Source organism: Buteo buteo, chromosome Z (assembly GCF_964188355.1).
Source record: "Buteo buteo chromosome Z, bButBut1.hap1.1, whole genome shotgun sequence".
Lineage (NCBI taxonomy): Eukaryota > Metazoa > Chordata > Aves > Accipitriformes > Accipitridae > Buteo > Buteo buteo.
This window is the reverse complement of record NC_134204.1, coordinates 12102482-12127423: the sequence shown is the minus strand read 5'-3', so window position 1 is coordinate 12127423 and position 24942 is coordinate 12102482. Positions and strand designations below refer to the sequence as shown.

General features: G+C 44.3%; 3 protein-coding genes across 5 annotated transcripts in view; 2 read left to right on the top strand and 1 right to left on the bottom strand.

Moving 5' to 3' along the window:
- CCBE1 (collagen and calcium binding EGF domains 1) overlaps positions 1-8728 on the top strand; it is a 100370-nt gene extending 91642 nt beyond the window's left edge. The window contains exons 7-11 of one of the 2 annotated variants that reach the window (XM_075021799.1): positions 672-792; positions 2718-2857; positions 2950-2985; positions 3543-3578; positions 4680-8728. In XM_075021799.1, coding sequence (XP_074877900.1) covers positions 672-792; positions 2718-2857; positions 2950-2985; positions 3543-3578; positions 4680-4913 — 567 coding nt within the window. In that variant the 3' untranslated portion in view covers positions 4914-8728. Of the gene's footprint in view, positions 1-671; positions 793-2717; positions 2858-2949; positions 2996-3542; positions 3579-4679 lie in introns of both variants that reach the window. The other variant, XM_075021800.1, reaches the window with a different exon arrangement.
- A 929-nt stretch (positions 8729-9657) lies between these two features.
- MRPL17 (mitochondrial ribosomal protein L17) lies at positions 9658-10750 on the top strand. Its single transcript, XM_075021801.1, has 3 exons — positions 9658-9908; positions 10010-10078; positions 10186-10750. Exons 1-3 carry the CDS (start codon positions 9735-9737, stop codon positions 10456-10458), a joined length of 516 nt encoding a protein of 171 aa, XP_074877902.1. The 5' UTR covers positions 9658-9734; the 3' UTR covers positions 10459-10750.
- Positions 10751-12543: 1793 nt separating this feature from the next.
- Positions 12544-24897, bottom strand: ARHGEF39 (Rho guanine nucleotide exchange factor 39). 2 transcript variants are annotated; one of them, XM_075020349.1, is made up of 11 exons: positions 24850-24897; positions 24104-24187; positions 22762-22946; positions 22078-22172; positions 21548-21668; positions 20368-20486; positions 18703-18773; positions 17786-17914; positions 13988-14217; positions 12963-13051; positions 12544-12759 (listed from the first exon to the last, which is right to left on the bottom strand). In XM_075020349.1, exons 3-11 carry the CDS (start codon positions 22906-22908, stop codon positions 12744-12746), a joined length of 1017 nt encoding a protein of 338 aa, XP_074876450.1. In that variant the 5' UTR covers positions 22909-22946; positions 24104-24187; positions 24850-24897; the 3' UTR covers positions 12544-12743. The 2 variants fall into 2 exon arrangements, with proteins under 2 accessions (XP_074876450.1, XP_074876451.1); XM_075020350.1 differs by lacking the exon at positions 24850-24897 and having other exon boundaries at positions 24104-24356.
- Between the last annotated feature and the right edge of the window lie 45 nt (positions 24898-24942).

The following is a 24942-nucleotide window of genomic DNA, read 5'->3' as shown; positions in this document are numbered from 1 at the left end:
GAGACTAAACATTTGCAGAATATTTCTAAATATGTTTAATTATTAAATATATTCAATCTGGGCAGATTAATGTTTCATGGATAATTAAACATCTGATGTAATGGATAATGACGTTTTAAACTATAGTGTGCAATTCTCCTTACATTCTCACTTCCTTTACCTTTGTGTCTCTATGCAGAGCAAATCCAGACATCTGTTGAGCTAAATAGTATGGTTACAGGGCCAGATCCACAAAGGATTTGGGGCTGTCATTGGAACCCATGAAAAGTTAGTGGCTTGTGCAGAAAATGAGAACTTAAATCTAAGCAAATGTTGCCCTGAGAAAGGGTAGTAAATGAATAGTGAAAACTTCAAATAAGGAAAAAGAGGTTTCCTGAGAAGATCCAAGCAGTTATGAGACTTACATTTTTGACAACTTGTTGCTGTATCTCTCCTGAATTTCTCCCACCTTCAATTTGGATTGACTTGCAGTATTTCTATGGTGACTTGAAAAGTGAACAGCCTCACACAGTAACATTTTCTTCTGATGATTTCAGTGAAGGATATAATTAAACATTTTATATTCTCCTTAAGTATTCAAATATGCTGTTTGTCCACATGAAAGCTTAAACAAGAATGTCATTTACCCAGCTGAAAGATGAAGGGCTTACAGTGATTTTTGGTTTTGGCAGGTTGCTTTGCTACCAAATAATGCTGCTGATCTTAGCAAGCAAATCACTGGTGAAAAAGTGCTTGCATCTAATGCATATATCCCTGGCCCCCCAGGCCAGCCTGGCCAACAAGGCCCTCCAGGTAAGATACAGACCAGAGGGATGTGAAAGTGCAATAGTGCTATGAATAAAAAATAATACGCTTCAAACTTGCAGTGTGATAGGATTTCATGTGTTTCATATTTTGATTGTTATTATTATATTTGCATTTGTGCTAAATTTAAAAAGAAAAACTTTCTGGTCATTATGGTCAGCCTCTGCCAACTAACATCATCCATTGTGTCTTAGTCTCCGTGTGTTTCTTGGTGTGCAAGGTGTGTTTGTCCTGTATGTGTTGAATTTCTCCCCCTCCCTGGGATATCTCACCTGCTTCAGTTGTCATTTCCTGTATTTTAACTCTGCCTTAAAACACTCTCCGTTTAATTTCAGGAATACCTATTGCTTTAGCTCACTGTCATTAGTAGAGCAGAAAACGTGCTTTTAGTTTGTGAGGGTTTGTGCCAACTGTTTTATTCTTCCTTGTCTGGTTTTGCAAGAATTCATTTGTTGGTTTTATGTTATCTTCCAGATTCAAAGGAATCTGAACAGTAAAACTCCACTCACACCTTCTTTGCTAAGGTATAGCTTGAAATAATGAGAAAAACAGAGAGTTCCTGAAGCTCTAACTTAAGCCAAACACCTTGCAACCCAGTAGCCAGTGATGCTAAAAATTTTGCAAACTCAGTTGAATGCATATCTAATTTTGGGTTAGTGATAGATCCAAGGAGTTTTAGCATTGTGGTGGGTTTCAGGAATATTCTTACAGAGGACTGGCAGATATTCCTTAGGAGGTTTGATTTACTCCCTACTGAACTGCCCCCCCATTTATCCTCACTTTTGCAGTCTTGCTTTGATTTTTTGAGTTTTTATCTCATTTTCTTGGAGGATGAGTATCTTCAATCTTCAGTATATCATAAGTGCAAGGACAATATGGTTAGAGACTCTGTGTCAAACTCTGAACTGTACTGTGTGTCGCCTTGCAATCTCTCTAACGTAGGCCTGACTCTGAAGGTCTTCCATCTGGTTTCCCCATCACTGAGCTGTCCAAGGTACTGTAGAATTATCTGTTCTGCTTGAAAACCATCCCTGCTCGCCTCCTCCTCTGCCCTGTGCGGCTGGGTCTTCAGGAGGAGTCCGAGAGGTTCGTCACTGAACTTGATTTCACTTCTTTTGAAAATCCTAACTGTACATATTCTGTCCTGCTGAACTTTTTTACTCTCTGTCTTTCATTTTCTATGTCCTTCACATGCCCTCAGTGTGAAGAAAAGTGCTTTCCCCTCTAATTATAAAGCAATTCAGCTAGTGACACTTTATTTTATGCAAATTTTGTTTCAGGTGCCTGATTTTCTGTTTTGCTTTTCATAGTGTTTCTCTTGAGCTAAACATATGCTTTATTGCCTGTGTGCTTCCTAAAAACTAACATTCTCTGCTGAACCAGCAGAAGCTGAAAAGGATATCAAGCAAAATGGAAGAACAGAGACTTTTTTGCCCCTAACACGTTGGCTACTGTACTGGGCAAAAGAGAGGTGCAACCCACCACTGAAAAGGGCTTGCTTCTGTGCCAGTCATGTAGATGCCTTTGACCCAACATTCCCATGAGTTTTCTGAGGCTTTCTTTTTATGAGATATTCCTCAAATGTGACTTGGTCTTTTCTTCTTTGTGTGAAAATGAGGCATTTCTGCTTTTCTTATCATTCCCAGTCTGTGTCCCTAACCACCTGGCAGCGGCAGTGTTGGCTTCTTTGTATACACAAGGTTTAATTGTTTTGTGAACATCTCTTGTAGCTACTGTGACAAGAAGTAATGTTGTCTCAGATGCCTGCTGTGTTGGTTGTGTTGTTGTGAATTTGGATGTGTTAAGGCAACCAGTCCGTTGGGCGATTCAAAAAATGGTCAGTCCCCACTGCTTGCACTGATGAAGTGTCCTGAAGGCTTTCCCTGGCAGGTAACCTTTCCTGTCAATTGCAGGGGCCCCAGGACCAAAAGGGAGTCAAGGAGTTCCTGGGTCACCTGGACCTCCTGGACAGCCAGGCCCTCGTGGATCAATGGGGCCGATGGGCCCATCTCCAGACATATCACATATTAAGCAGGGCAGACGGGGCCCCGTGGTCAGTATTCTCAACTCCCATCACACGTTGCACAATTAGCCTTAGCTCCACAACTTCTGAAATCCTTGTGAACACTTTCTTTTCTCTTGCAGGGCCCACCAGGAGCCCCAGGGAGAGATGGTAGCAAGGTGAGGAGAGGTACTGCTTTCCATAACATGGGCACATGCACATGTGAAGTGCAGGCTTGCTAGAGAGACCCTCTACACACTTGTAGTCATACCTTTTTACCATCTCATTTCCTTTTCTAAGCTGAGAATGTCGTGTTGTCCCATCCCTTCATGACTTCCTTCTGTTATTTTGTACTTGCCATTCCTTAAGTCTTGCAAATAGCCCTGCCAGGCTATCTGTCAAGCAGCCTTCTTTCCTTTCTCTGCAGCTCTTTGGCTTTTCCATGATGAAACGTTGTTGCTTTAGCCCATTTCATTAGACTGCTCTTTTGTGAATTTCTCCTGTTAAGTGGTTTGCTTGTTACTGTCTAGGAGAAATATCAGAAATACCCAACTCTGCTGCCACTAGAATCAGCGGCAGTTGGTTTGAGTTCCTCCTTCACTTTCTTTTCCAAGCAAGTGTAAGCTGATTATTCTTGATCTGGGGACAATAAGTAAGGGAGTCTGCAGAGGCAAACTGTGGGTTTTTTTCATTTCCTTTAGTCACAGCGAACTAACTGAGGTGGTATTGATTACAGGGGGAGAGAGGAGCACCAGGACCAAAGGGGATACCTGTAAGTATTGCTCACAGGAGGAATTTCCCCAACAGAGTGATGCTGACTAACAACAGGTCAACCAAAAGGAAAAAAAACCCCTCTCCTGTGTCAACAGCACAGTCAAAGATACTTTACATGCACAGAAAATGTTATTGGAAGGAAAGTAATTACCTGGTTTTGTCCAAGTGTTTTTGCCTACACACCTCTTCCCTTGCTGGGTGTGACACTGAAGGCAGTAAGTGCACCTCTGCCCTACAACAGCGGTCGGACATCCTCAGAAAGCAGTAGCATGAGATCCCATGCAGTATGCTAGTTAGTACAGTTCAGCTGCTGCTACTAATGGGAGTTTGATCCCTGGAACTTTTTAAATCCTGCCCCTTGTCTCTGGGATTTGGGAAGCTATAGGCTTTGAGCAAGTCATCAGCAGAAGGATTAGTAATTACAATCTGTTTTCAGGTGAAATTGTTTAAGAATTTGCTTCTTATGGTGTTTTCTCATTGGTGAAATGGATTTTTAAGAGTGTGTCCAGTGGAGTGTCCTCAGTATTAAACAGTGTACTTCACTGTGTGAAGTCAGCTAAAAAGAAATTATAATTTTCTAAAATCAGATAAAACCAGATGGATACTCTCTGCCTTGTAATTTCCAATATATTTAGTAAGTGATGGACAGCAGCGAGGTTACCATCTTGAAAAGATACCTTCCAAATACCGGCATTCTTGAGAAAATTTCTTAAATAAATAATAATTATTGATTGATTAGTCATTCTAAGAATCTAATTTCTATCAGTTTAATAAGAAGGAACACAGGGAACCAAGCTTTATCTCCTCTATTCCTATGAGATGTCAAGATATTCTTAGGAGGCAGATATAGCAAAGGAATTGTTAAGTAACAAAAGGGCTGAGCATCTTGTAAATGTAAGCTCTATCTGCAAAAGCATTTGGCTTCTTTTGAAAATTGTTTCCTGAGCAAGTTGATTCAAAAACAGACCATTAAACTTTTGGCAATTGATATGAAGCAGTACTTTACCGAGTTACCCCTGCAAGAGTAATTATATCAACCTGTTTGAAAACTGTAAGAGCGAAGTGGATTATTATTAATGACCATGCCTTGTGACTGCAGGGCCCACCAGGTTCATTTGATTTCCTGTTGCTGATGATGGCAGACATCAGAAATGACATCGCTGAGCTGCAAGAGAGAGTGTTTGGACACAGGACTCATTCATCAACAGAGGAGTTTCCATTACCTCAGGAATTTACAAACTATCATGACACAGTAGATTTTGGATCTGGAGAAGACTACAAACCACGGGCAGCACCCAGAGACTCCAGGATACAGAAGGCAGCCCGTCCTTAGCTATGCCTACTGAAAAATAGAGCCCCTTTAGAGTTCTTCAATATAAAAATGCACTGACAATGTAAAATATATATATATTTCCCAGTTTTCTCTCTGCTTTTCCCCAACCATGCTGCCTGTACTGTAGCTTTCCTGGTTCATGGTAGCCTCCCTGCAGTAACTGCATACCGTCAAGCCTGCACTGTGTGTTGTACCTAGACTATCAAGAAAACCTTCTTAGTATATAATATGGTTAAGGCATGCTCTAGCTAATGGCACAGACCACAGTGTTTCATCTGCCTACCTTGCCTTCTATGTCCAAATGAACCAGTACCCAAATTTTGCCAGGGGTAGAGGGGTAGCTGAACATCATCCCTGAATGATGTCATTAATGAAAACCTTGATCCACAGTTACTTTAGACATGTAAATATATTATACCACTGAACTCAAGTCTCCAGGTACTGTCCCCAGGCTTAGGAGAGAGTGAAAAGGGGATCCCTGTTTCACAGCAGAGGCCAGCTGTAAGTGAAATGTCTTCTTCTATTATGCCACATCATGGCAGGAAAAGGCAAAAAAAAATACAGTGAAGCTGTGATACCAGGGTGCTGCTTCTTGATCTGGAAATTATTTGGCTTTGTGTTGCTACAGTATCATTCAAAGAGAGTTCGAGAAGATGTTTGTCCTAAACTAACACTACTTTTCCCTTACCATTCTCACACTGCCCAGTGTGAAGGCCAGTTCCCTTCCTCAACAGATTCACGCTGGATACATTACACAAAGATGAGCAAGACAACAGGGGATATATAAAGCAGCAAAACCAAGCAAAAATTAATCAAGTAGGCTTATTGGCAAGCACAAAATCAATCCCAGCCTTGCAGAAAGAGTCGGATTCTGATCTCTTGTAGGTGCATGTCTTCCTTGGTGAAATGCTGAAGTCCAAGTGAAATCAAGACCAGAGAGAGGCCTCATGTTTGCAAAGAGCTTCCATCTGTTTTGCTCCTCTGCTGCATGAGGGCAACCTACATGGCAGTCACAGAACTGGAACACAGAGTTGCAGTGTATTTGGCTGGGTATATGAGGAGTACGAGTAGGTGCAAAAGTGCACATGACAAAACATTTCAACTGGTATGAGGATGGCTTAAGGTGAGGTACTGCACATGGGATCCAATATGATGAAAGGGAGTGCCCTTTTTTTACACTGGAAAATTGGATGCACAAGTTAGACCATACCTCATGGATGATGTATGTTACCATTTCTTTTGGATTACCACAGCTGCTGAGGACTTTGCCATGCTTAGAAGATAAAGGAGTATATGAAGCACAAAACTTTAATTTTGTAACTGTGTAGCTGCTATTTCTACAGTATGTTTAGTGCTGGGTCATGTCCATGTTACAAATGCAGAGAAAAACTTCTTATTTTGCCACGTCTTTCAGGGTTTGCATATTCCAATAGAATAAATACAGGTAAAAATATAAGCAGGCCCTTTTCAGATAACCCATAAAGGTTTGGATTTCCTTCCATATTCTCTGGGCCAAAAGATAGTTGGTGTAATCCCTACACCACCAGTACAGGTCACATTGTATAAAGAGCTGGTTGTCTAGACCTTTCATATCATTTGTATATTATCTTAAGAGGATGCATTCATTCCTGTGATTGTTTCCCAACTCCTCGCTATCACTATGCCACAAGCAAGGGCATTAGCTTTAAGAACGTTAATGTTCTATACTCCTCTTCATGTTATATGTGCATCAATATTTACAAAGCAATGACTAAGTCACTGGGGTAGCTCAGAAAAAATGATAGTGCTCTCACCGTGTGGTCTTTGGGCTTCTCCTCGGGGAGGAGCTCTGGCAGCAGCTGCAGATCCAAGTAGTCTTGTGAACCAGGTAATAAGGAAATCAGTGAGACTTGGGGAAGGAATTTGTGGCCAAAAGACGTATGGTCTTATATGCAGCAGACTGAAAGAAACCTCTAAGACAGCACAAACTGAGGCACTTATGTCTTATTTTCTTAATTTCAAGCAGGTAACTAGGTATAACATTGTTCATGAATATGCAATTTGTTAAGTGTCAAATGTTATATTTGTAACTCTTGCAAATTATATAACTTTTGCATATATTTACCACTACACCCCATCACCTGCTGGATCAGGTTGATTCCCACAATAGAATTAATAGCTGCAGGTTTTTTGACCATCAGACACTGAATAATGAGTTAGATGAGTTACTTCCTACATACCAGCTAAATTCTATTGCCCCCTACCCACAAGATGTCTTCTAAAAAAGGCACTTACTTTAGTTCTAAGCTCTGCTTTTCCAAATACAGACAAATACCAAATGAGAAGTTCCTACAGTTTGACCATCAAATTCAGGGGTAGGTGACAATCACCCTGCTGTGCATAAGTATCCAGGGAAAGGAAATTCTGAGACTGGACCAGAAAAGTAGGTAAAATACATGGTTCACTTTTAAGTATAGAAAGCTGTCCTACAGACTCATGAACATAAAATATGGCACATGTTTAAATGCCCTTCTGAATGGAAACCTCAGTAACTTTCCTTTCTGGAGTCTGCATCACTGGTTTTCACAGCCTAGAGCTGGGTTTCCAACAGACGTGCTTACTCCATAAAAAAAAGTAAAGGAAAGTGGGTTTGTCCTTGTGCTTCACCCTCCTTTTTCCAGGCTCCCTGCCCTAAAGCTGTTAGGTAAGTCCCAGCAGCAAGGAGGGGACAGTATGGTAAAGATAAGTCTACCCGACATGACACAGGAATTCCTCCACCAGGGAGAGCCCCTCTGAGCACAGCCTTCTGTCTGCACCTGGCTAAGATCTTTGCATAGACCTTTCTCATGTTATTTCTGATTATTTGTATGATAGCTTTCATAACACATTGTATCAGAAACATTTCATTAAGATTTCTGCATAAACACATAAAGACATTCAGATAGAAAAGTGACCTTTTTTTCCAGTATACCCAAAATTTTATAAAGCTAGAGCGGAGGAATCATTTCCAATCTTAAGTTTCATTACCGAGTAGCCAGGGAAGTCATTACCTTGTAAATTATTTCTCTGTGGCTCCAAAAATAACAAACTCCCCCAAGAATAAAAAATAATAATGTAGAAACATCTACACTTATGCTTAGTTTCATTACTAGGCTCATGCACATGACAACTTTGTTTCATATAAATACTATGTATAATTTTATTAGAAAGAAATATAATTTTGATGTTAAGACATCAAGTTATAAGCAGAAGGATAATAAAGAGTTTGTTATTTTATTAATATTAGAAATATATTTAATGGAAACATTTGCAAGAGTGTGTAGTGATGGGAAAATGCTGATTGTTAATGGAAATTGGTAATTGGAAAATGTTTTCTTTCAACACTGTGCCAAGTACATACAGGATTAGTCTTTCCTGCAAAGCTGGAACACTGACACAGAAGAATTCTTATATAGTCACGCTAAAAAAAGGAGAGGAAAATTGATTGTAAATGGAATTTAAGATAACGCCTGGAGTTATTGTTGGCGTCACAGCTTGAGTAACCTTTTTCCTGGAAGTATTTCAGAGTTAATACGCTAAGCCCCAGAGAAGCAACAAAAGATGGGACGTGGGGGTGGGGGGTATCCCAGAATATGTTAATTTCACATTAAAATCCGTATGTTTGTTCCTATTACACATTCCAATAACTATACTGTTCACTTTATTTATATATGAAATCCTAAAAACTGTGTAAAATGATGGGGATTTTATGATGTATTCATAATAACAAAGATATTTTTTCTTACACTGTTGGTAGCTGCTTTTGTTATACATTCCTTCTCTGAAATACAGAAATGCTGGCTGGAAGAAACAAGTAGCAGGCAACCTCCTTACCCTGCGTCGTAGCATTTTTCTTGGAGCTGCACTATACACGCTGCCAGGAGCGCCACGGGGGCACAAGCTCTTGCAGAATACGGCGGGTTTCTGTCCGTGTGGAAATAAGGCCCGCACCCACCTCCACTTTTAGGATGGCGGCTCCTGCGCCCTGTGAGGGCTACATGAGGCTGGATCCAGCAGCCTTACTCCATGCTGCCGGCGTACGCAGCTTCTGAACAGCCTGGGGATGCGATACTGGGGGTCCAAGACTCCTCTGGCATCCAGCTACCGGTACAGAGGGAAAAGGGGGGGAATAAGACAAAGGCTCTGGCCCTTCGCGCCTGGCGGAGCCCCTCCGCGCAGCCCCCAGGAGCATCCCCTCCCGGCGGTGTCCCCCACCCCGCCACAGCCGCCGTGAGGGGCAGCAGGGAGGCCGGCTGCTCTCCCTCCTTCACCTCAGAGCCCGCCCTGCCCGCCCGCCGCCAGGGCCTCGCCCCGGGGGAGCCCCGATGCGGCGGAGACAGCAGCGGGGCTGTTACACCGCCGGGCTGGCCGCGGCGGGACGGGGCCGCACAGCCGCGGCAGATGGCGGCCGGCCCAGCCGGGGCACGGAACTACAGCTCCCGGCATGCCCCGCGGCTCGCCCTCGCCCAGGATGCCCCTCGAGGCGACCCCCCGCTCCTTTGCGCCTGCGCGCTGTGACGCCACCGAGGTGCGTCGAACACCCCAACGCGGGAGGCCGGCGGCCCGCTCCCGGGTCGTCCCCGGCTTCCCTGCCCCGTGCAGACCTCTCGGTACGCGGCTCCGGGCTCCGCTTCCCGCCGAGCCCGCCGGCGGCCCTCTGGCCCTGCTGCTCTATGCAGCAGCAGCCGGTCGCGCCGCCGAACTACAACTCCCGGCGTGCCGCGCGGCTCGGGGGCGGGCGGCGCGGGGGCTGCCGGGACGCGCCTCCATCCGTGCCCGGGCGGCGGCGGCTGAGGCGGCGGGATGCGGCTGTCGGTGGCGGCCGCGATCTCGCACGGGCGAGTGCACCGGCGGTTTGGGCTGGGCCCGCGCTCTCGCCTCGACCTGCTGCGCAACCTCGTGACGGCGCTGGTGCGGCATGAGCGCATCGAGGCGCCCTGGGCGCGGGCCGATGAGATGAGGGGCTACGCCGAACGGGTGAGCGGCCGGGCCTCACCGGGACGGGGACGGGGACGGGGCCTGGGGAAGCGGCGGGCGGCCGAGGGACCCTAACGGCTCTGCCTCCTTCCTCCCCGCAGCTCATCGAGTACGCCAAGCTGGGGGACACCAACGAGCGCGCCATGCGCATGGCGAATTTCTGGCTGACGGTAAGTGCACCACCCCCCCGCCCCAAATCCCTCCTTGTGTGTCCCCCCGTCGTCCCCCCACCCCCACCCCCAGCCGTGGTGCTGGAGCTGAGCGTGCCCCCCCGCAGGAGAAGGACCTCATCCACAAGCTGTTCAAGGTGCTGGCACCCCGGTTCCAGCCCCACCCCGGCAGCTACACCCGCCTGCTGCAGATCCCCAACCGGGATGGCCTTGATCGCGCAAAGATGGCGGTCATCGAGCTCAAGGGCAACCCTTTCCCACCGCTCATCTGCCCGCGCCGCAACACTGAGAAGACACTGATCAACCAGCTTCTGAAGGGCTACCGGCAGGACATGCAGCAGGCGGCAGCCCCCCAGACCCCCGAGGGCACCCCTGTCTAGGCATCCCCCCCCTCTGCCCTGAGGCGGCCCTGTGCCTGTGCAAGGACGGGGCTTGGCCTGAGCTGCCCACGCACCAGCCAGCTTGTCACCGTCCTGGAGCACAGGAATGGAAGATGTCCTGGGAGGTCTGAAGGTTGATTACTAACCGTGAGTTGCCATGACAGGGGCGCAAGCTCAAGGTTTACTTGTTTCATCCTGTAGTTTGAATAAAGACTCAGCAGGAGAAGGAAATCAAGCTGGGAACCCTAATGGTTGATATTCTCTGTGTAAATAAACTCTGTTCAGAAAGTGAGTTTGATTCTATTTGGATTATATTCCTGTCCACATCAGTTAGTAGCTTATTACAGCAAAGACTGGGTTTGTTATAGCTTCTGGTCTAACAGCCCTACTCTCTGGGGCAGCGTCTCCACTTCACTGTGACAGAGCTACAGTGTTTCTAGAAGCCAGTGTGCAGCCTTTTACGGTGGGAAATTCAGTGAAAAATCAAGCTGGTTTTGCTGTTTAAGAAGCACTGAATGCAAATGGGATGGTAGCACAGAGATAAGTCTTAAAAGAGGCAGTACCAAAGGGAGTTGTGTTACAATAAGGAGGCAATGGGGGCAGGAATAATAGTAGTCTCTACCAAGAGCTTGGTAGACATCTCAGCCTCAGACATAAGGTTGCAAGAAATAGATGCGTTATCCTATTAGAACAAAAAAGGGGTAGTAGCAGAACTTTTTCAGAGTGATACAACTACTGGGAGATGAGAAACTTAAGTTGCTAGCTTTGTCTTTTATTTCAAGTACCACTAGTACTTGGAAGTCCTAACTGTAGCTGGGGGAAGGCGGGGGGCAGGAAACAACCAAACCAACAGACATGTTGGGTTCCTTCCTCCCTCCTAAGTTTCACAAACTTAAGACAAATGCGTGGTCTTACATAGCAAGTTAGCTGTATGGAAAGACCAAAAAAAAAAACCCCAAACCCACCAAGCGATGTTAAAGAACTTAAAATGTGGTAATTCTCTTTTCAGGACATGTACCTCACACACTACCACTTCTGTTTTAATGAATTCCAGTGCGAAATTAAAGATGCATGGGACTGTTTAAGGAAGAAGAAACAAGAGTCAAACTACCAAGAAATCAGTGTTCAGGTGGCCCTTAATTTTTATGTTTCTAATAACCTTGAAACTGCCCTCTTTGCAGTTGACCTAGCATGTTGTTCAAACAGATGTTTTCCCCCTCAATAGAAGAGATGAACCAAACTGCCATTGCTGCAGATCTTCCACATTATTAAAAGTCCATGTTGAGGCTTTAATGAAATACTCAAGAATAATACCGTATCTACATTTGTTCCTTAAATTGGTCTTTCAACCTAGTAAACTAAACCCTAGCACATTACCAGTAATTAATGACCCAGAATGCTGACCGCAGCCCTCTGGAGATCTTCCCTGTGCTTCAGGAGCAGAAGTGCTGTCCAGGCTTTTCACTGCAGCATTTCAAAGCATACCTTGAAGGCAAAGGTGAGTGCTGTTTCATATGCATAATCTCGGGATTCAGATTGGAAATGTGAATGCTGTTTGATAAGCATAAATCTACGTTACTTACCAGTTTGTTTCAGATAGTTCAGCAGATTAACTTTTCAGTGGGATTGATGAGAAACTGAGAGGTAGGACTTTAACCACTGAATCATTTTCCTTTGATCTGCCCACCCGTCACTTTCTTGGAGGAGGAAGGACAATAACTGTCAAACTATTTTTGTAGAAAACTCAAGGATATGAATGATAAAAATATGTCAAGGAAGGAAGATGACTGTGGCCCTGTAGCACTAGCTGAAAATATGGTCTTATGCTCATGTTACTATTATCCAAAATGCCTGTTTTGATCCAAGGACCCAGAAGCAAGAGCAGGTAGATACAGATGTAGACAAATAAATGGGAAAACACTGACTTAGAAAGACAGTTGGATAAAAACATTTAATGAGGGAAGCAAGTCAGGCTTTATTCTGCTTGTCCTTTAATAACCTGAGGGAAAAAAGTGTAGAAAGCTAGAAGCTTCTAAGCTAAGTTGGGGAAAATTCTTGATACAGATTTTTTTTATATACAAATCCTTAGTGTGCATAGCTATTTATTGCAATATCTGTATAAGATTAGGACAGCTGACAAAGCATTCATAACCTCACAAGCACAGGGTGTAATCTCTCTAAATGCAATTCTCCTACTATAAGTCCTTGAACATTTCTTAAGGTTGTGTAGACTTCTACACCAAGGCGGGCAGTTGTCCTGCAGGTCTGTCTTGTACTCAGGTGTGTCAGGCTTTCAGCTGCCTGTAGAGGAAAACAAAGGGGAAGTTTACTGTTAATACACTAAATCCGTTCTTACTATTCCCTTGTATCCTGGCTGCCAGTCAGGTCTTCTCTGTCAGCCTTATAACCATGTAATACATGCAAATACACAGGTCCATATGATCAATTTTTATGTTCTGCCCCCTTCCCTCAGCCCCTTCCACCTCTGGAAATTAGATGCCTACCTGACTGCAGCTGTGAGACTCTGATACCAGTCATCAATATCTTGTTGTTCGCTGGACATCAACAACAGTGTCTTGTGTGGAAAGGAAAGCTGAAAGGCAAACAGAATCTGGTGACGCTCTATGGCATTCCTTGCCAAGGCAGCAACTCTGCTAAAAGGAGAGCTATCACCACTGAACTCAACTTAGGCCTGCATGCATATTTCCACCATTTTCTTTCCCAGATAGAAAAATTTAGCATTGGTACTAGGAGAAGCTAGAGGCTGGACAGTACAGATCAAGTGCCAATCTTGTCCATTCCTTCCAGCCACAGATGACAGCTCACTTTGACTTCATAGGGTGTTTGCAAGTGGGCAAAACAGTTCTCAGCAGCTCTTCATCCAGTTTTCTCCAATATTGCAAGCTGCCCGTAGGGGTCCTTCCACTACCACTACCTACAGATCACCGCTCTCCCAAAGCATCTTCCCTGTGAAGCTGACAAGGAATGGGCTAACACAGCTCCCAGGTGCTGCAGCCTAGGAAGACCCAACTTGAAACCCCTGCTAAGGCATCAGTCCCAGCCAAAGACCCTGCAGCCCTCAGGGAGTTAGATGCACAAGCAATGTCTGTTGTGATAATACCCACATCTTTTCATATTGTCTGTTTTTCAAGGTTTTCTATAAGCTCAGTCCACAGTCAACATAATAATATGTATTCATTGTCAGATGACAGTGGGGCTGTCCCGTCCCCCCCAAACATGTGGGTCTGATGAGGGCATGTCACAGGCTTATCGGACCCTCCTCACCTCAACTAAGTGAGGCAACCAGCAGCCGGTACCCCAGAGTGCTCAGGAGGGCCTACACCATGAAGGGAGAAGGACCTGCATCCCTCAAGAAGAGAAGGGTTGCTCTAACTCAGACCAGTTCATTGCCTTTACGGTTGTCACCGCTCTCATCATCTCAGTCCTGCTGCTGCTGAGACAGCTAAAGATCTGCTTCGCAGGTCTGACCCCAGGGATGTTTCTCACAGGCAGAACCTGGAAGACTTACACTGAGGAGCCCTCCCTGGCTCTGCGTGTGGCCGAACACTTTATCCACTACGCACTGGTGAAGCGGGTAGACAGCCTGGCATGCCAATTTGTTCGAGTTCAGCGGGTGCAGTGGGTGGCAGGGCTTTGTTGCAATAAAGATATCAGAAAAAAGGAAGAACATCCTGCGCTTCAGTTCTTCTCCCTTTGAAGGCACCACCAAAAGCCAGCCTTCCCGGATATACCAGCGCCCTAGGCATGCAAGGGAAATAAAGACAGCTGTCAGATCATCACTAGCAAAAAAAAAAAAAAAAAAAAAGGGATGTAATGAGACAAACAGGAATACAGTGAGCTGACTTTGTAAGTTACCATGTTCTACATCAATTCCAGCCACTACAAGGCACTGAGTATCAACTGGGGCCAGCTCACCAGCACTGATAGCACCCATGCAGAAGCAGTAATCAGCCCAAAACCTTTAGTATATGAGGAGCAGACTGAATATGTTATAAATCTACTGTGTTAATTAAGAGGATATAATGATATGCAAGTCCGTTTAAAGAAACCAGAACAAAAACATGGTTTGAAAATGGTATGTGTACCTTTAAATTAACATAAGCCTTCAGAAAACACACCATGAACTATCCTGAATTGCATTGCCCAGTTGTTTGTCATTAGTGATGAAACAGAAGTTAGTTTAAGCTTTGAACACCTATTATTTTGCCCTTGTTTTGTTTGCTTGTGCATGCCAATTAAAGAAAAAGTTTTACAGGTCATCTAACTACATACAGACCTCCAGTAGTTAACAGATTACAGAATGCAGATTTCTGTTCTAACAAGAAGACAGCAAAGGGGATACAAACCAACATATTAAAAGGCAGGTCTGAATAGGCAGCCTTGCCAACCTTCTCCTGCAGAATAGGGTCCAGTGTCCTCTACCCATGAAATGAATTGCAATTAAAAAAAAAGGCAGAGAAATCAGCAGGAAAAAAAAAAAAAACAGAACAATTTGATAAACCTACCTGTAAGCAGCAATAAAAAAACCAGCATCTACACAAAATGGAATAATTAAAGCAGTGCCTCCAACTAGAAGGATTATTGTACAAGATAGCCATCAACTCATGGGAATTACGAAGACACTTGCCAGTAAGATTATTTACAAAAATTGAAAGCCATAATAAGGTATTGCCATCTGGCCTGGGAAACACCTGCCAGAGAATTTCAGCCACTGTTTTTTGTGCCTTAGCTTCCGGCTGAGCTAGTAAGTACCTTTTAGAAAACAAGACAATTTTGTTTTAATTATGGGTTGTGTCTTTCTTAGTATGCTACAGTCACAAAACAGAGGCAAGTGAATTCCTGCTTAGCTTACTCCACAGGAACCACTCTTATCTGAATAAGAAACTAAGAAAGAAAAGGGCAAGGTGCAGGAATCAGTCATAGTTTAAAAAACAAAAGGAAGGAAGGTGTCAGCAGCATGGGGCTGGACTGGGAACTGTTTCCCTCAGGCTAAGCTGTGATCAGACTCCCTGGCACACAGTCTGAGCTGGACTATGCTGGAAGTCTTGGGATATAGATCAGTGTTCAGGATTTCTAAAGGCACGTGATTTATGAAATTCTTGGGAAAGAAGGGCAAGGAAATATCCCTAGGGAAGCTAGGGATGACAGAACAGTGTGCTATGTTAAGGAGGCAGTTCTGGCTAAGGTAGTATTTGCCCTATATATGGAAGGCAGCAAGGAGAGCAGGGTCTCTTTTCATTGGCAGCAGTACCTCTCGGATACACTGCCAAATGTGAGATACCCACTACAAAGCTATCCCTTTTCTCTGAATCTATCGCATTCCGTTTTCTCACCTCTTCCCTCCTAGTAACAGGATGCAATCTTAACAGTTCTGCAAAAGCTAGCTTGTCTCTGAAAGCTGACCCAAAACTAGCAAGCCCCAGCTGCCTCTTACCTTCTGCTTCTCACATCCAATAGTACCTATTTTACTTCAGCTAATGGAAAACACAACCACAATTCTCTGTCCCAGATAATTGAAAGGTGTCTATAGACCCTCAACACTTGTCCTACTATGTGTTTCAGAATATTGGGAGACCAAAAAAAAAAGTAGACCCTATGCTCTTTCAAATGACAGTCATCTCTGATCTAGCTATACTGTTTGGGGGTGGGGGATTTTGGCATGGGGTTATCTTATTAGTTCTGTCATTCAGATTAACCGATTTACCTTTATACTTGTGCACTACCCCAATGTGTCCAGACACTCCCACACATGCTCATGCTCAGTATAAACAGAGCACACCTGTGTTAGCTCCCTTTGAGCTAGCATCACCAAAAAGTTTCTAAGAATGGGAAAGAGAATTGTAAATTAATCTGCCCATTGACTAAGCATCTTTGAGAATAACTTCTGATAAATAATCTCTTTTTCTACCTGTGCTGGTTTTGGCTGGGATAGAGTTAATTTTCTTCATAGTAGCTTGGATGGAGTTATGTTCTGGAACTGTGCTGAAAACAGCATTGACAACACAGGGACGTTTTAGTAATTGCTGAGCAGTGCTTACACAGCATCAAAGTCTTTTCTGCTCCTCACACCACCCCACCAGCGAGCAGGCTGGGGATACACGAGAAGTTGGGGGGGGACACAGCTGGGACAGCTGACCCCAACTGACCAGAGGGGTATTCCAGACCATATGATGTCATGCTCAGCAATAAAAGCTGGGAGAAGAAGAGGACATTCGGAGTGATGGCATTTGTCTTCCCAAGTCACTGTTAGGCGTGATGGAGCCCTGCTTTCCTGGAGATGGCTAAACACCTGCCTGCCCGTGGGAAGTGGTGAATGATTTCCTTGTTTAGCTTTGCTTGTGCATGTGGCTTTTGTTTTATCTGTTAAACTGTTTTTATCTCAACCCTTGAGCTTTCTCACTTTTAGTCTTCAGATTCTCTCCCCCATCCCACTGAGGGATGTTTTTTTCACCCCAAAATCCACATGTATGAATTACAGCCACATTCACAAGTACCTGGAGGTGTGTCTTAGAGACCTTTACACACAGTGACTTTAACATTCCTCTCCAGCTGCAGCACTGTTTCTAGATGACTTCTGCAATAGCAATGTTCAGAGAGGGCACAGGTGAAGCCCCAAGTGGCCAATTCAAAATTGCCCAAACTGGAGACATTTCTTACAATATTCCATACGTAGCTTGTAGTGTACTCTGGGCATGGAGAGCACCCAGTCACACAAGATGTCATAAAGATCCAATTAGATGATCTTACATGCCAGTGGCTGTGACTTTATATATCTCAGCTATTGACACAAATACTGTGATTTCTGGCACAGCTTAACCCTGCAGATAAAAGAATATTCCTCATCTACAGCGTGTAAGCAGAAGTCCATGAAGCTTGTAGCTTAAGGTAAAAAATAGTACAATCCTTGGGTCCTTGACACTCAGAAATCTAAGGTTCCTGCAATGGAGTAGGGACAAATCCATTACTTAAGCTCTTCCAAAATTACTTAATGTCTGTCTTTCACCCAGGACTTACACTCCTGACCTCCTTGGGTTCCTGTGACTAACTTTCTAACTACATGTCATCACCTCCTCCTATCTGAGCATAAAGCAATTAAGCTGCTCTTTATCCTTCCTAAAAAATTCTTAAAAAAAAAAAAAAAAAGTGCCTGAAATACTTACTAGTTACATTCCTTCAACACCTATCTATGGAATCTGGGCCAGCAGGGGAAAAATGGTTAATAGGAGTACAGTCAGAGATAAAGGCAAGCATACCTCCAGTTATCTTAGCTTGGCAGAAGAAAAACAGAACTGTCAATAAGACCCACCTGGAGTCAACACCTGGGTCTTCTGGCCTTTAAGCAGTTTCTGAACCCGAAGTAGCTGCAGTGAGTTCTCTCTCTTACGAACTGTGTCTTGGACCCACCGAGATACCTCAGAAATGGATTTCACAGCCTCTGAAATTATAGCAGCATATTCTGAGGTTATCACAATTGGATATGTATTACATCTTACCTATTTTGCTGTGAAAAGATAAGATGCAATTATGAAGCAAATGTTTTAAACCAAGTATCAACAACAGATTTATTCACTAATTTCAGCAGGAGATTGGACTAGGTGACCTCCAGAGGCCTCTCTCCAACCAACACTTTTGTGGTTCTAGAAAATATTTATTTGTCAATGAAACATTAGACAGAGGAATAATTTCCTGGGTTTGGAAGGAAACACAGGAAAAATGCCCCACAAGTGGTGTTAACTGCAATAAATATGGCATGCAGGACATGAATTATCCTAGCAAATGGTTTAGGTTAGAAAGAACCTTTAAAGATCATCTAGTCCAACCACCCCTGCCATGGGCAGAAACATTTTTCACTAGATAGGGTTGCTCAAAGTCCTGTCCAACCTGACTTTGAACACTTCAACAACTTCAACTTCAACAACACTTCAACAACTTCCCTGAGCAACCTTTTCCAGTGTCTCATCACCCTCACTGTAAAAAATAGAGCTGCCATTTCTCCAACCTAACCCGTAGGCCACTTTCTTCATCAGTTGCTCTACAATTCTATTCCCAATGTGTTCTTGGGGACATCTTGATCAAGATGGAGAAGGGAAATAGTAATGCACTAGAACCCTGGAGAGAAGATTTTTTCTTCTCGTGGAAGTAGACAGAAGACGAGAATCCAAATATTATTAGCAAGGAGGCTAACACTGATTAAAGTGCCAGCATCTACAGATGGAATCATACTTTCAAGTTTCTTGTACTCAGCACTGTCCGGGCTGGTGTTCTCCAGCAGGTCTCTGAGGAAATGCTTGTACCTAAGATAGAGAGAGCAGGTTTGTTTATTCCACAAAAAGATACTGGGAACAGCGGCATCTCCTATTAGTGACAGAATGATGAACAACACTCCACCAGGTGATGGAGTACACACCTCTAAGTCTAACCAAGCAGCTTTTGGTCACAATTCTTTGATCACATTCATTTTATCTTCAAATTTGTCGACTAAATTAACCTAAGTATTTTATACACTTGCAAGCCTTTGGCATTTCCTGGGGATCTGATAAAAGCAACATCACAAATTAAGTTCAGGAGACTCTCTTAGCATTCACATAAAAATGCCTTCAGTAACAGAAAATTTCTCTTTGACCTATTTTTCTTTTTTTATATCTGAATGGTAGCATTCATACCACATTTCCTGCCCACACAAGAAAATAAAGGCATTTCTATAAGAACTAGGAGGCACCTTTTTCTTTTTTCCTCTCCAGTCTTTACCGGAAAGGATCAGATGTCTGCAAATGCTTTCTCCCAATAAAGTCAAACTATTTTCAGTCTGAAACGACAGAAGAAATATCACATTGAATAGATTCACGGGCTGGCAGAAGTCACATGACCTGCAGTATATGTAACAGAGTTTTGAAGAAACTTGAATGTGAAAGAGCTGATTAATGAAAAAATTAGACCTTCTGTTAAAAAGCCACCATTTTTCCAAACAGTTGGACAGCAACATACATACTGCTATTCTACAAATGTAAAGGAACGATCCAAAGAATTACAGTAAAAAGAAAGCTTACATTTATATCTGCAAAGCTATAAAAAGGTTACGTAAAGCTACCTCAAAGACTGTGGTATGCTTACTCTGAGTTATTTTCAAAGAAACGAGGCTCTCAGTCTCTCAAATTTGGTTTAGTGAGGATAAGGCCATCGTTGAAGAGCAGCTACTTGATCTATAGCAGCAGCAGCTGGGTTCCCAGCAAACTACCCATGCTCTGTATTACCCACATTCCTTCCCCAAGAAAGGGCAGTCCTCGCCTCGTGCAGTCAGTCTGCCTCTTCAGAGGGGAGATGATGCCTCAAGGGGGGAATGCAGCAGTCCAGACTGGATTTGTCCAGGCTCAGACAACTGCAATAGGCACCACATCTGAGTAAAGCATATGGCCCTGCTAATCAGAGAGGGGAGAAAATAGCCCCCACATTCATTAATCTCATCTCTCTCCAAAAGCAACCATCTACAAGAGAGGACAGTCACAATGCTCCAGGTCAGCAACCTGCACAAAAGCAGAGCGAGACCATGTCTGGCAGAGAGCACCACTTTTGCAGCACTTCCGACAGCTTGCTTTTGTTCAGGGCCTGACTTCAGTAGCTGACCAAGATGATAGAAAGCCTCCACTTCAATCCTACCCGAGATCTAGAGGAAGGACTTGGGAGCCAGGGCTAAACATAGCTACCTCTCTGCATCAACTCTCATCCAGGTACACTGATTCCACTTTACAGGCACATCTTCAGGTCTGTTTCATTGCTGTCTATATGCTTCGACACATTAAGCAACTTTACCTTCCATAGCAACCAAGAGACTGTTATGTTCCTTTTTCCCTTTTGTACTAACACCTTGAAGACTCAGAACTGCTTACTTACTGGTGCAGCCTCTGCAGGGGCAAAGGAAGCAGATCCTCTAGCTTTCGCCCTTGAAACTGAGGTCGAGTTTCCTGGAGTTTCTTAAACCGTCGGAATGACTTATTTTTTCTCAGTTGCTCCTGTGTGCAGCAGAAAAGGCATATAGTTTTGAGGCTATAGAAAGATATATGTAGTCTAGTATGTACCAGAGTTTGGAACTCTTAAAACTCTTAAACTTAGAGTTTAGGACTCCAGTCCTAAACACAACCATCAACAACTTCTTTTGTGGCCATAGGCGAGTAATTCCCTTTCTCCTGACCACCATTTCCCAGCAGGTAATGGAAGCAGCATCTTCTCTTCATACAGTCACATCAGTATAAAGCTAGTATATTCAGCAAATGGAAATAAAGTAAAAAAGGAAGATTGACTCAGATAGGAAGACAGGGAGTCCACCTGTGGCTTTTTGCCATTCATTTCAAGGCAAAGCAATGCAGCCCTGCATTCCCATCACCCCAAGGCAAGTATCCAAAATGGCTTTTCCTCTTGGGAAATCAATTGCATGAATACATGCATGCAAACAGAACAGAAGGGAAACATCCTAGTACATCCTGCAGCTGGGAACAAGCACTGACAAAAAAAAAAAAGTCAGGTAGTTTAAATTCCAGATAAAGCTTTCAGGACTTTGAAACAAAAATATATCCTTCTGAAATTTCTTGGAAGACAGGTTGTATTTGGAGAAGTTAAGTGGAAAGGAATAATTTTTCTTCTACCATAGGAAAAAAATCGGGAAGGAAAAGGAAATCCCACTGTTAGGATACAGTTAGTGGTAGTGGGAAAGACTAGGAGACCTGATAATTCTCCAGCAGGAGATCACTGTCCCCTAGTGTTCCCACTTGAAAACTCTCCAGGCTTGCCAGCCAAGGAAGAGTGGGAGTAAATACAGAACCCTGTTTGGGAAAGCAGTGCTCAGCCTATGCACATACATACACAAACACCTGAAACAAGCTTCAAAGATTTGAAGCTCTGAAGTAGAGAAGTTTTCACCATTCTATTATGGAAGTAAGACTGAGAAAATAGCAGCAACCCAGAAAAAGGAAGAAAACTGATCACTCCAGAAACAGAAGAAAAAGGGAAGGATGTAGCTGTTTCACAGAATGGAGAGAGGAGAGAAAGAACATGAAGAATAACAGAGATTATTTACCTTCAAGGTTTTATTTGCCTGCTCCAAATTCTCAGCATAGTGGCCATAAAGCTCTAGATTCTGACAGAAATTTTCCAATCCTCGTCCCAAATTTCCTCTCTCCAGGTGAAGAGACAGAACACTGTGCACAAGGAGCAGAGAAAGCTCGTGAAGGGTACATTACTGACGGCATTTTCACAGCTCCCTCTGGTTCACTCCTATGCTGACCTTCCTTTGTCAGCCTCCACCTCACATCTAGTTTCTCTGCCAAATACGTGCTCAGTGGTCACAGAGTAAGCTACAGAAAACACCCCTTAAAAATACCACAGAGCAGACTTACTGGGTTTAAACCACTATCCAGAGAGCAACTGGGCATCTGGATATGTGGATACAGATCAGCAGTTTCCTGGGTACACCTGCAAGTCCCACTAAGGCTAGCAGTACACGCCTGTTTTACAAGGTGTTAGCTTTATTTTCTGAAATCTTACTTTTTCACCAATACAGGGTCCTCCCCATATAATTAGAAGAATCACATCTGTGTGTTCACTTACTGGCTGGCTGAATACATGGATTCCAGGGGTCCAAATATGGTGTCCAACACAGCAGGTTTCAGCGTCCCTTTGGCCTTTAAAATTGTCACAAAGAACTAAGTAGGAAAAAAGGAGACAATTTCAAACAGGTAAAATTCACAGGTCACTCAAAGGTTGTTCGTGGCACACAGAAACAAGAATTTGCAGCCTGCACACTCTTTACCTCGAAAGGATATCAAATATTGTGAATGCCTACCTAAGATATCTATCATCAGATGTAAGCCTTCTTGGTAACTTTGACCGTAACTGTAAACATGTGGAACAGCACTACAGCACCGATAGAGCCTATTTCAGTATTCCTAGACACATCTGTTTTTCACCGCCTTGTTCATAATCTATCTTTGTCTTGTCTGTGCCCCTACATTTCACACATCTCAGGCACCTTAAGGCAAGTCCGCTATATAATCAAAACTTAAAGATTTATGTCTGTGTACGGACCAAAGCCAAGGGACCAAAACCATGAGCTATCCGATATTACAGAGGAGGTAAACAAAAAAAAAAAAACAAAAAACCTTTCAGCCCCAGCAGTTGTCCCGTGCAGTAGGGATGTATTAAAGTCTTGCTCTCAACCCTTCCCCATGACAGCACAAATAAGTACATGCTGCCTGAAGGTACCCACATATCAGAAGGGGCCAAAATACTCACTGTGACCACCAAATCCAGCTGCTCAAGGTATTTGTGTTCAGTTTCCAGCAGCTCCTTGGCTGTCCGGCTCCGCTTTCTCTCCCAGCGAGCCCTCTGCTCTTCCACAGTGTTTGCTCCAGCCATAAACAGCAGGGACGAGCCACTCATGGCAGCCTCAGGGCTGATATACAGCAAGGTAACCGATCCTGAAGAGCCAAGAGTTGGACACACAACAAAAGGATAACCTATGCCACAGGGAAGGATTCTGAGCTACAAACTCTATGCTTCACTACAAAAGAAAGGAAGTCAGTTGCCAGAAACCGTTATTAAGTTTCCTTCTGCATTCCTACCCACGGGTACAGGAGCCCTGTATCAACCGGAGGAACAGCATTAGGAAGACCAGACCGTGAAAGCAAAAGCTGTACCTTACAATATGTCTGTAAGCAAATCTCAAGTGTACAATCCCACTCACAAACCACGGCTTCTTGTGCTTTGCCCTGTTCTTGGTGCACAAGTCTCAATAAACCCAAGGAAGTTAGTGGGTGGAAGAGGTACTGTGGGTAGGAGTAGAAAACAGCCATAAGATATGTCTTGCAAGGGGAAGAGAGATATAGAAAGAGAGTGCTCTTGCTTGTTTTCCCATGGAGGTTCCCAAGAAGAAAGCGGTTGGCATTATCATTTTCTAACAGTAGTTCATGGTTTCAGAAATGAGAGAGGCTGAGCAACTACTGTGAATCACACTATGCCCTTATTAACCAGCTTAGCTGCTGCTCTCTTCTGCAAGAGCATCACAGTTTCATTACGGAGAAAAACACTCCCTGTTTTATCACCTTCTCTCAGAGAAAGGGGCATATGTTAGCAGAGCACCAGTTAAATATTGCTCTGCCTTTTGACCAAAAGGCGGTGCATGCTGTTGCACACTTGCCACAGCATGAAGTCTGCAATTTCTCTGGAAGCTGAGTTACCTCCACAAAAGTTCTGGCTCCCACATGGACGAGCTATACCAATACAGAAAGATGTGTCATCATAGAGAGGGGAATTTGTCAAATACAGTCTTCCAGAGACATTTCAGCTATCTAAATCAATGTCTGAAACAAAAGTTTCACATCAAATGAGTACCAAGACTCATTTAATGAGTTAGCAAAAAAAACCAGATAGCTGAGGGACATGTGCAGTATGTTATAGCAGCAGGAGCTTCTCCAGAGGTTTATTCTCATATTCGCTCACGACACAACCACAAGCCTAGCTGAGGCCATGTCTTGGTCAAACAGGGCAGACCTGGCACCCCTGTGGATGGAGAGGCAGCACTGCAGGGAATACTGTGCAAGAGCTTAGTGTTAGTGTGCAGTTGCAAAATACTCACCAATAAGACTAAAATGCTACCATTCGCAGAGTGCCTTTAGCCAGGGTAGGTTGCAGTCATGATTTTCATTCTGCAGCCCAATTTCTTTTAACAAATAATAATTAAAAAAAAAAAAAGAGAGACAAATGAAGTTACGCCTGGTTTGACCATCTCCCAGTCACATAAAGCAGTGCAAACACTCCCCATATACTAAAACACATTACATTCTGTCTCAGGTCCATAGGGTAGAGGGCTGCCTGGAGCCCACGGGTAGATTAGAAAATATTTTGCCTCCAGGCAACAGAAGCACTCCAGCTTGCTCCTCTCTTCTCGGACTCAGAATAGAAACCACAGGATGCTGTCTGCCCAGTCAGCTACCTTATGATGCCCCACTAGCCACGTTACCTGCTCCATCTCCACGTTTCCCCATTCCAAATATCCTCCCTTTGTTATCACAGCAGAGCCGCTCTTGATGCCTCCGGAGCGCTGCCCACCCGGTGGGTCCGCTCCAAGGGTCACCCAGCTCCACGTTCCCACGACCGTGACTGCTGTGGAGACCGCAGGAAGGCTCGGCCTCGGAGGTGGGGGGCGGGGGGGCTTTTACCTCCTTCCCCCCCTCCCGCTGCCTGCTTTAAACCGGCTCACCACCGCAGACAAGGAGACCTTCTACTCAAGGGGAGACTCGCCACGCACCCACCGCCCCCCCGGGGCTGCCTCTCCCCCCCCCCAGCCCCGCGTAGGGCCACACCGCCCCCGCCGCCCGTTACCTGCCGGTCCCCGCCGCCGCCGCCCCGCGTTCAAACCGGCGGCTCCGCCCCGGCGGGCGGTCCCGGGGCGGAGCGGGAGCGGGAGCGGGAGCC

Coding starts and splice junctions, on each gene's coding strand:
- MRPL17 (XM_075021801.1), top strand. CDS start 9,735: ATGCGGCTGTCGGTGGCGGCCGCGATCTCGCACGGGCGAGTGCACCGG. Junction 9,909..10,009: donor TGAGGGGCTACGCCGAACGG/GTGAGCGGCCGG, acceptor TCCTCCCCGCAG/CTCATCGAGTACGCCAAGCT. Junction 10,079..10,185: donor TGGCGAATTTCTGGCTGACG/GTAAGTGCACCA, acceptor GCCCCCCCGCAG/GAGAAGGACCTCATCCACAA.
- ARHGEF39 (XM_075020349.1), bottom strand. CDS start 22,908: ATGAGTGGCTCGTCCCTGCTGTTTATGGCTGGAGCAAACACTGTGGAA. Junction 21,669..22,077: donor TCCATGTATTCAGCCAGCCA/GTAAGTGAACAC, acceptor CCTTGTGCACAG/TGTTCTGTCTCTTCACCTGG. Junction 13,052..13,987: donor GCCAGGGAGGGCTCCTCAGT/GTAAGTCTTCCA, acceptor TTTGCCTTTCAG/CTTTCCTTTCCACACAAGAC.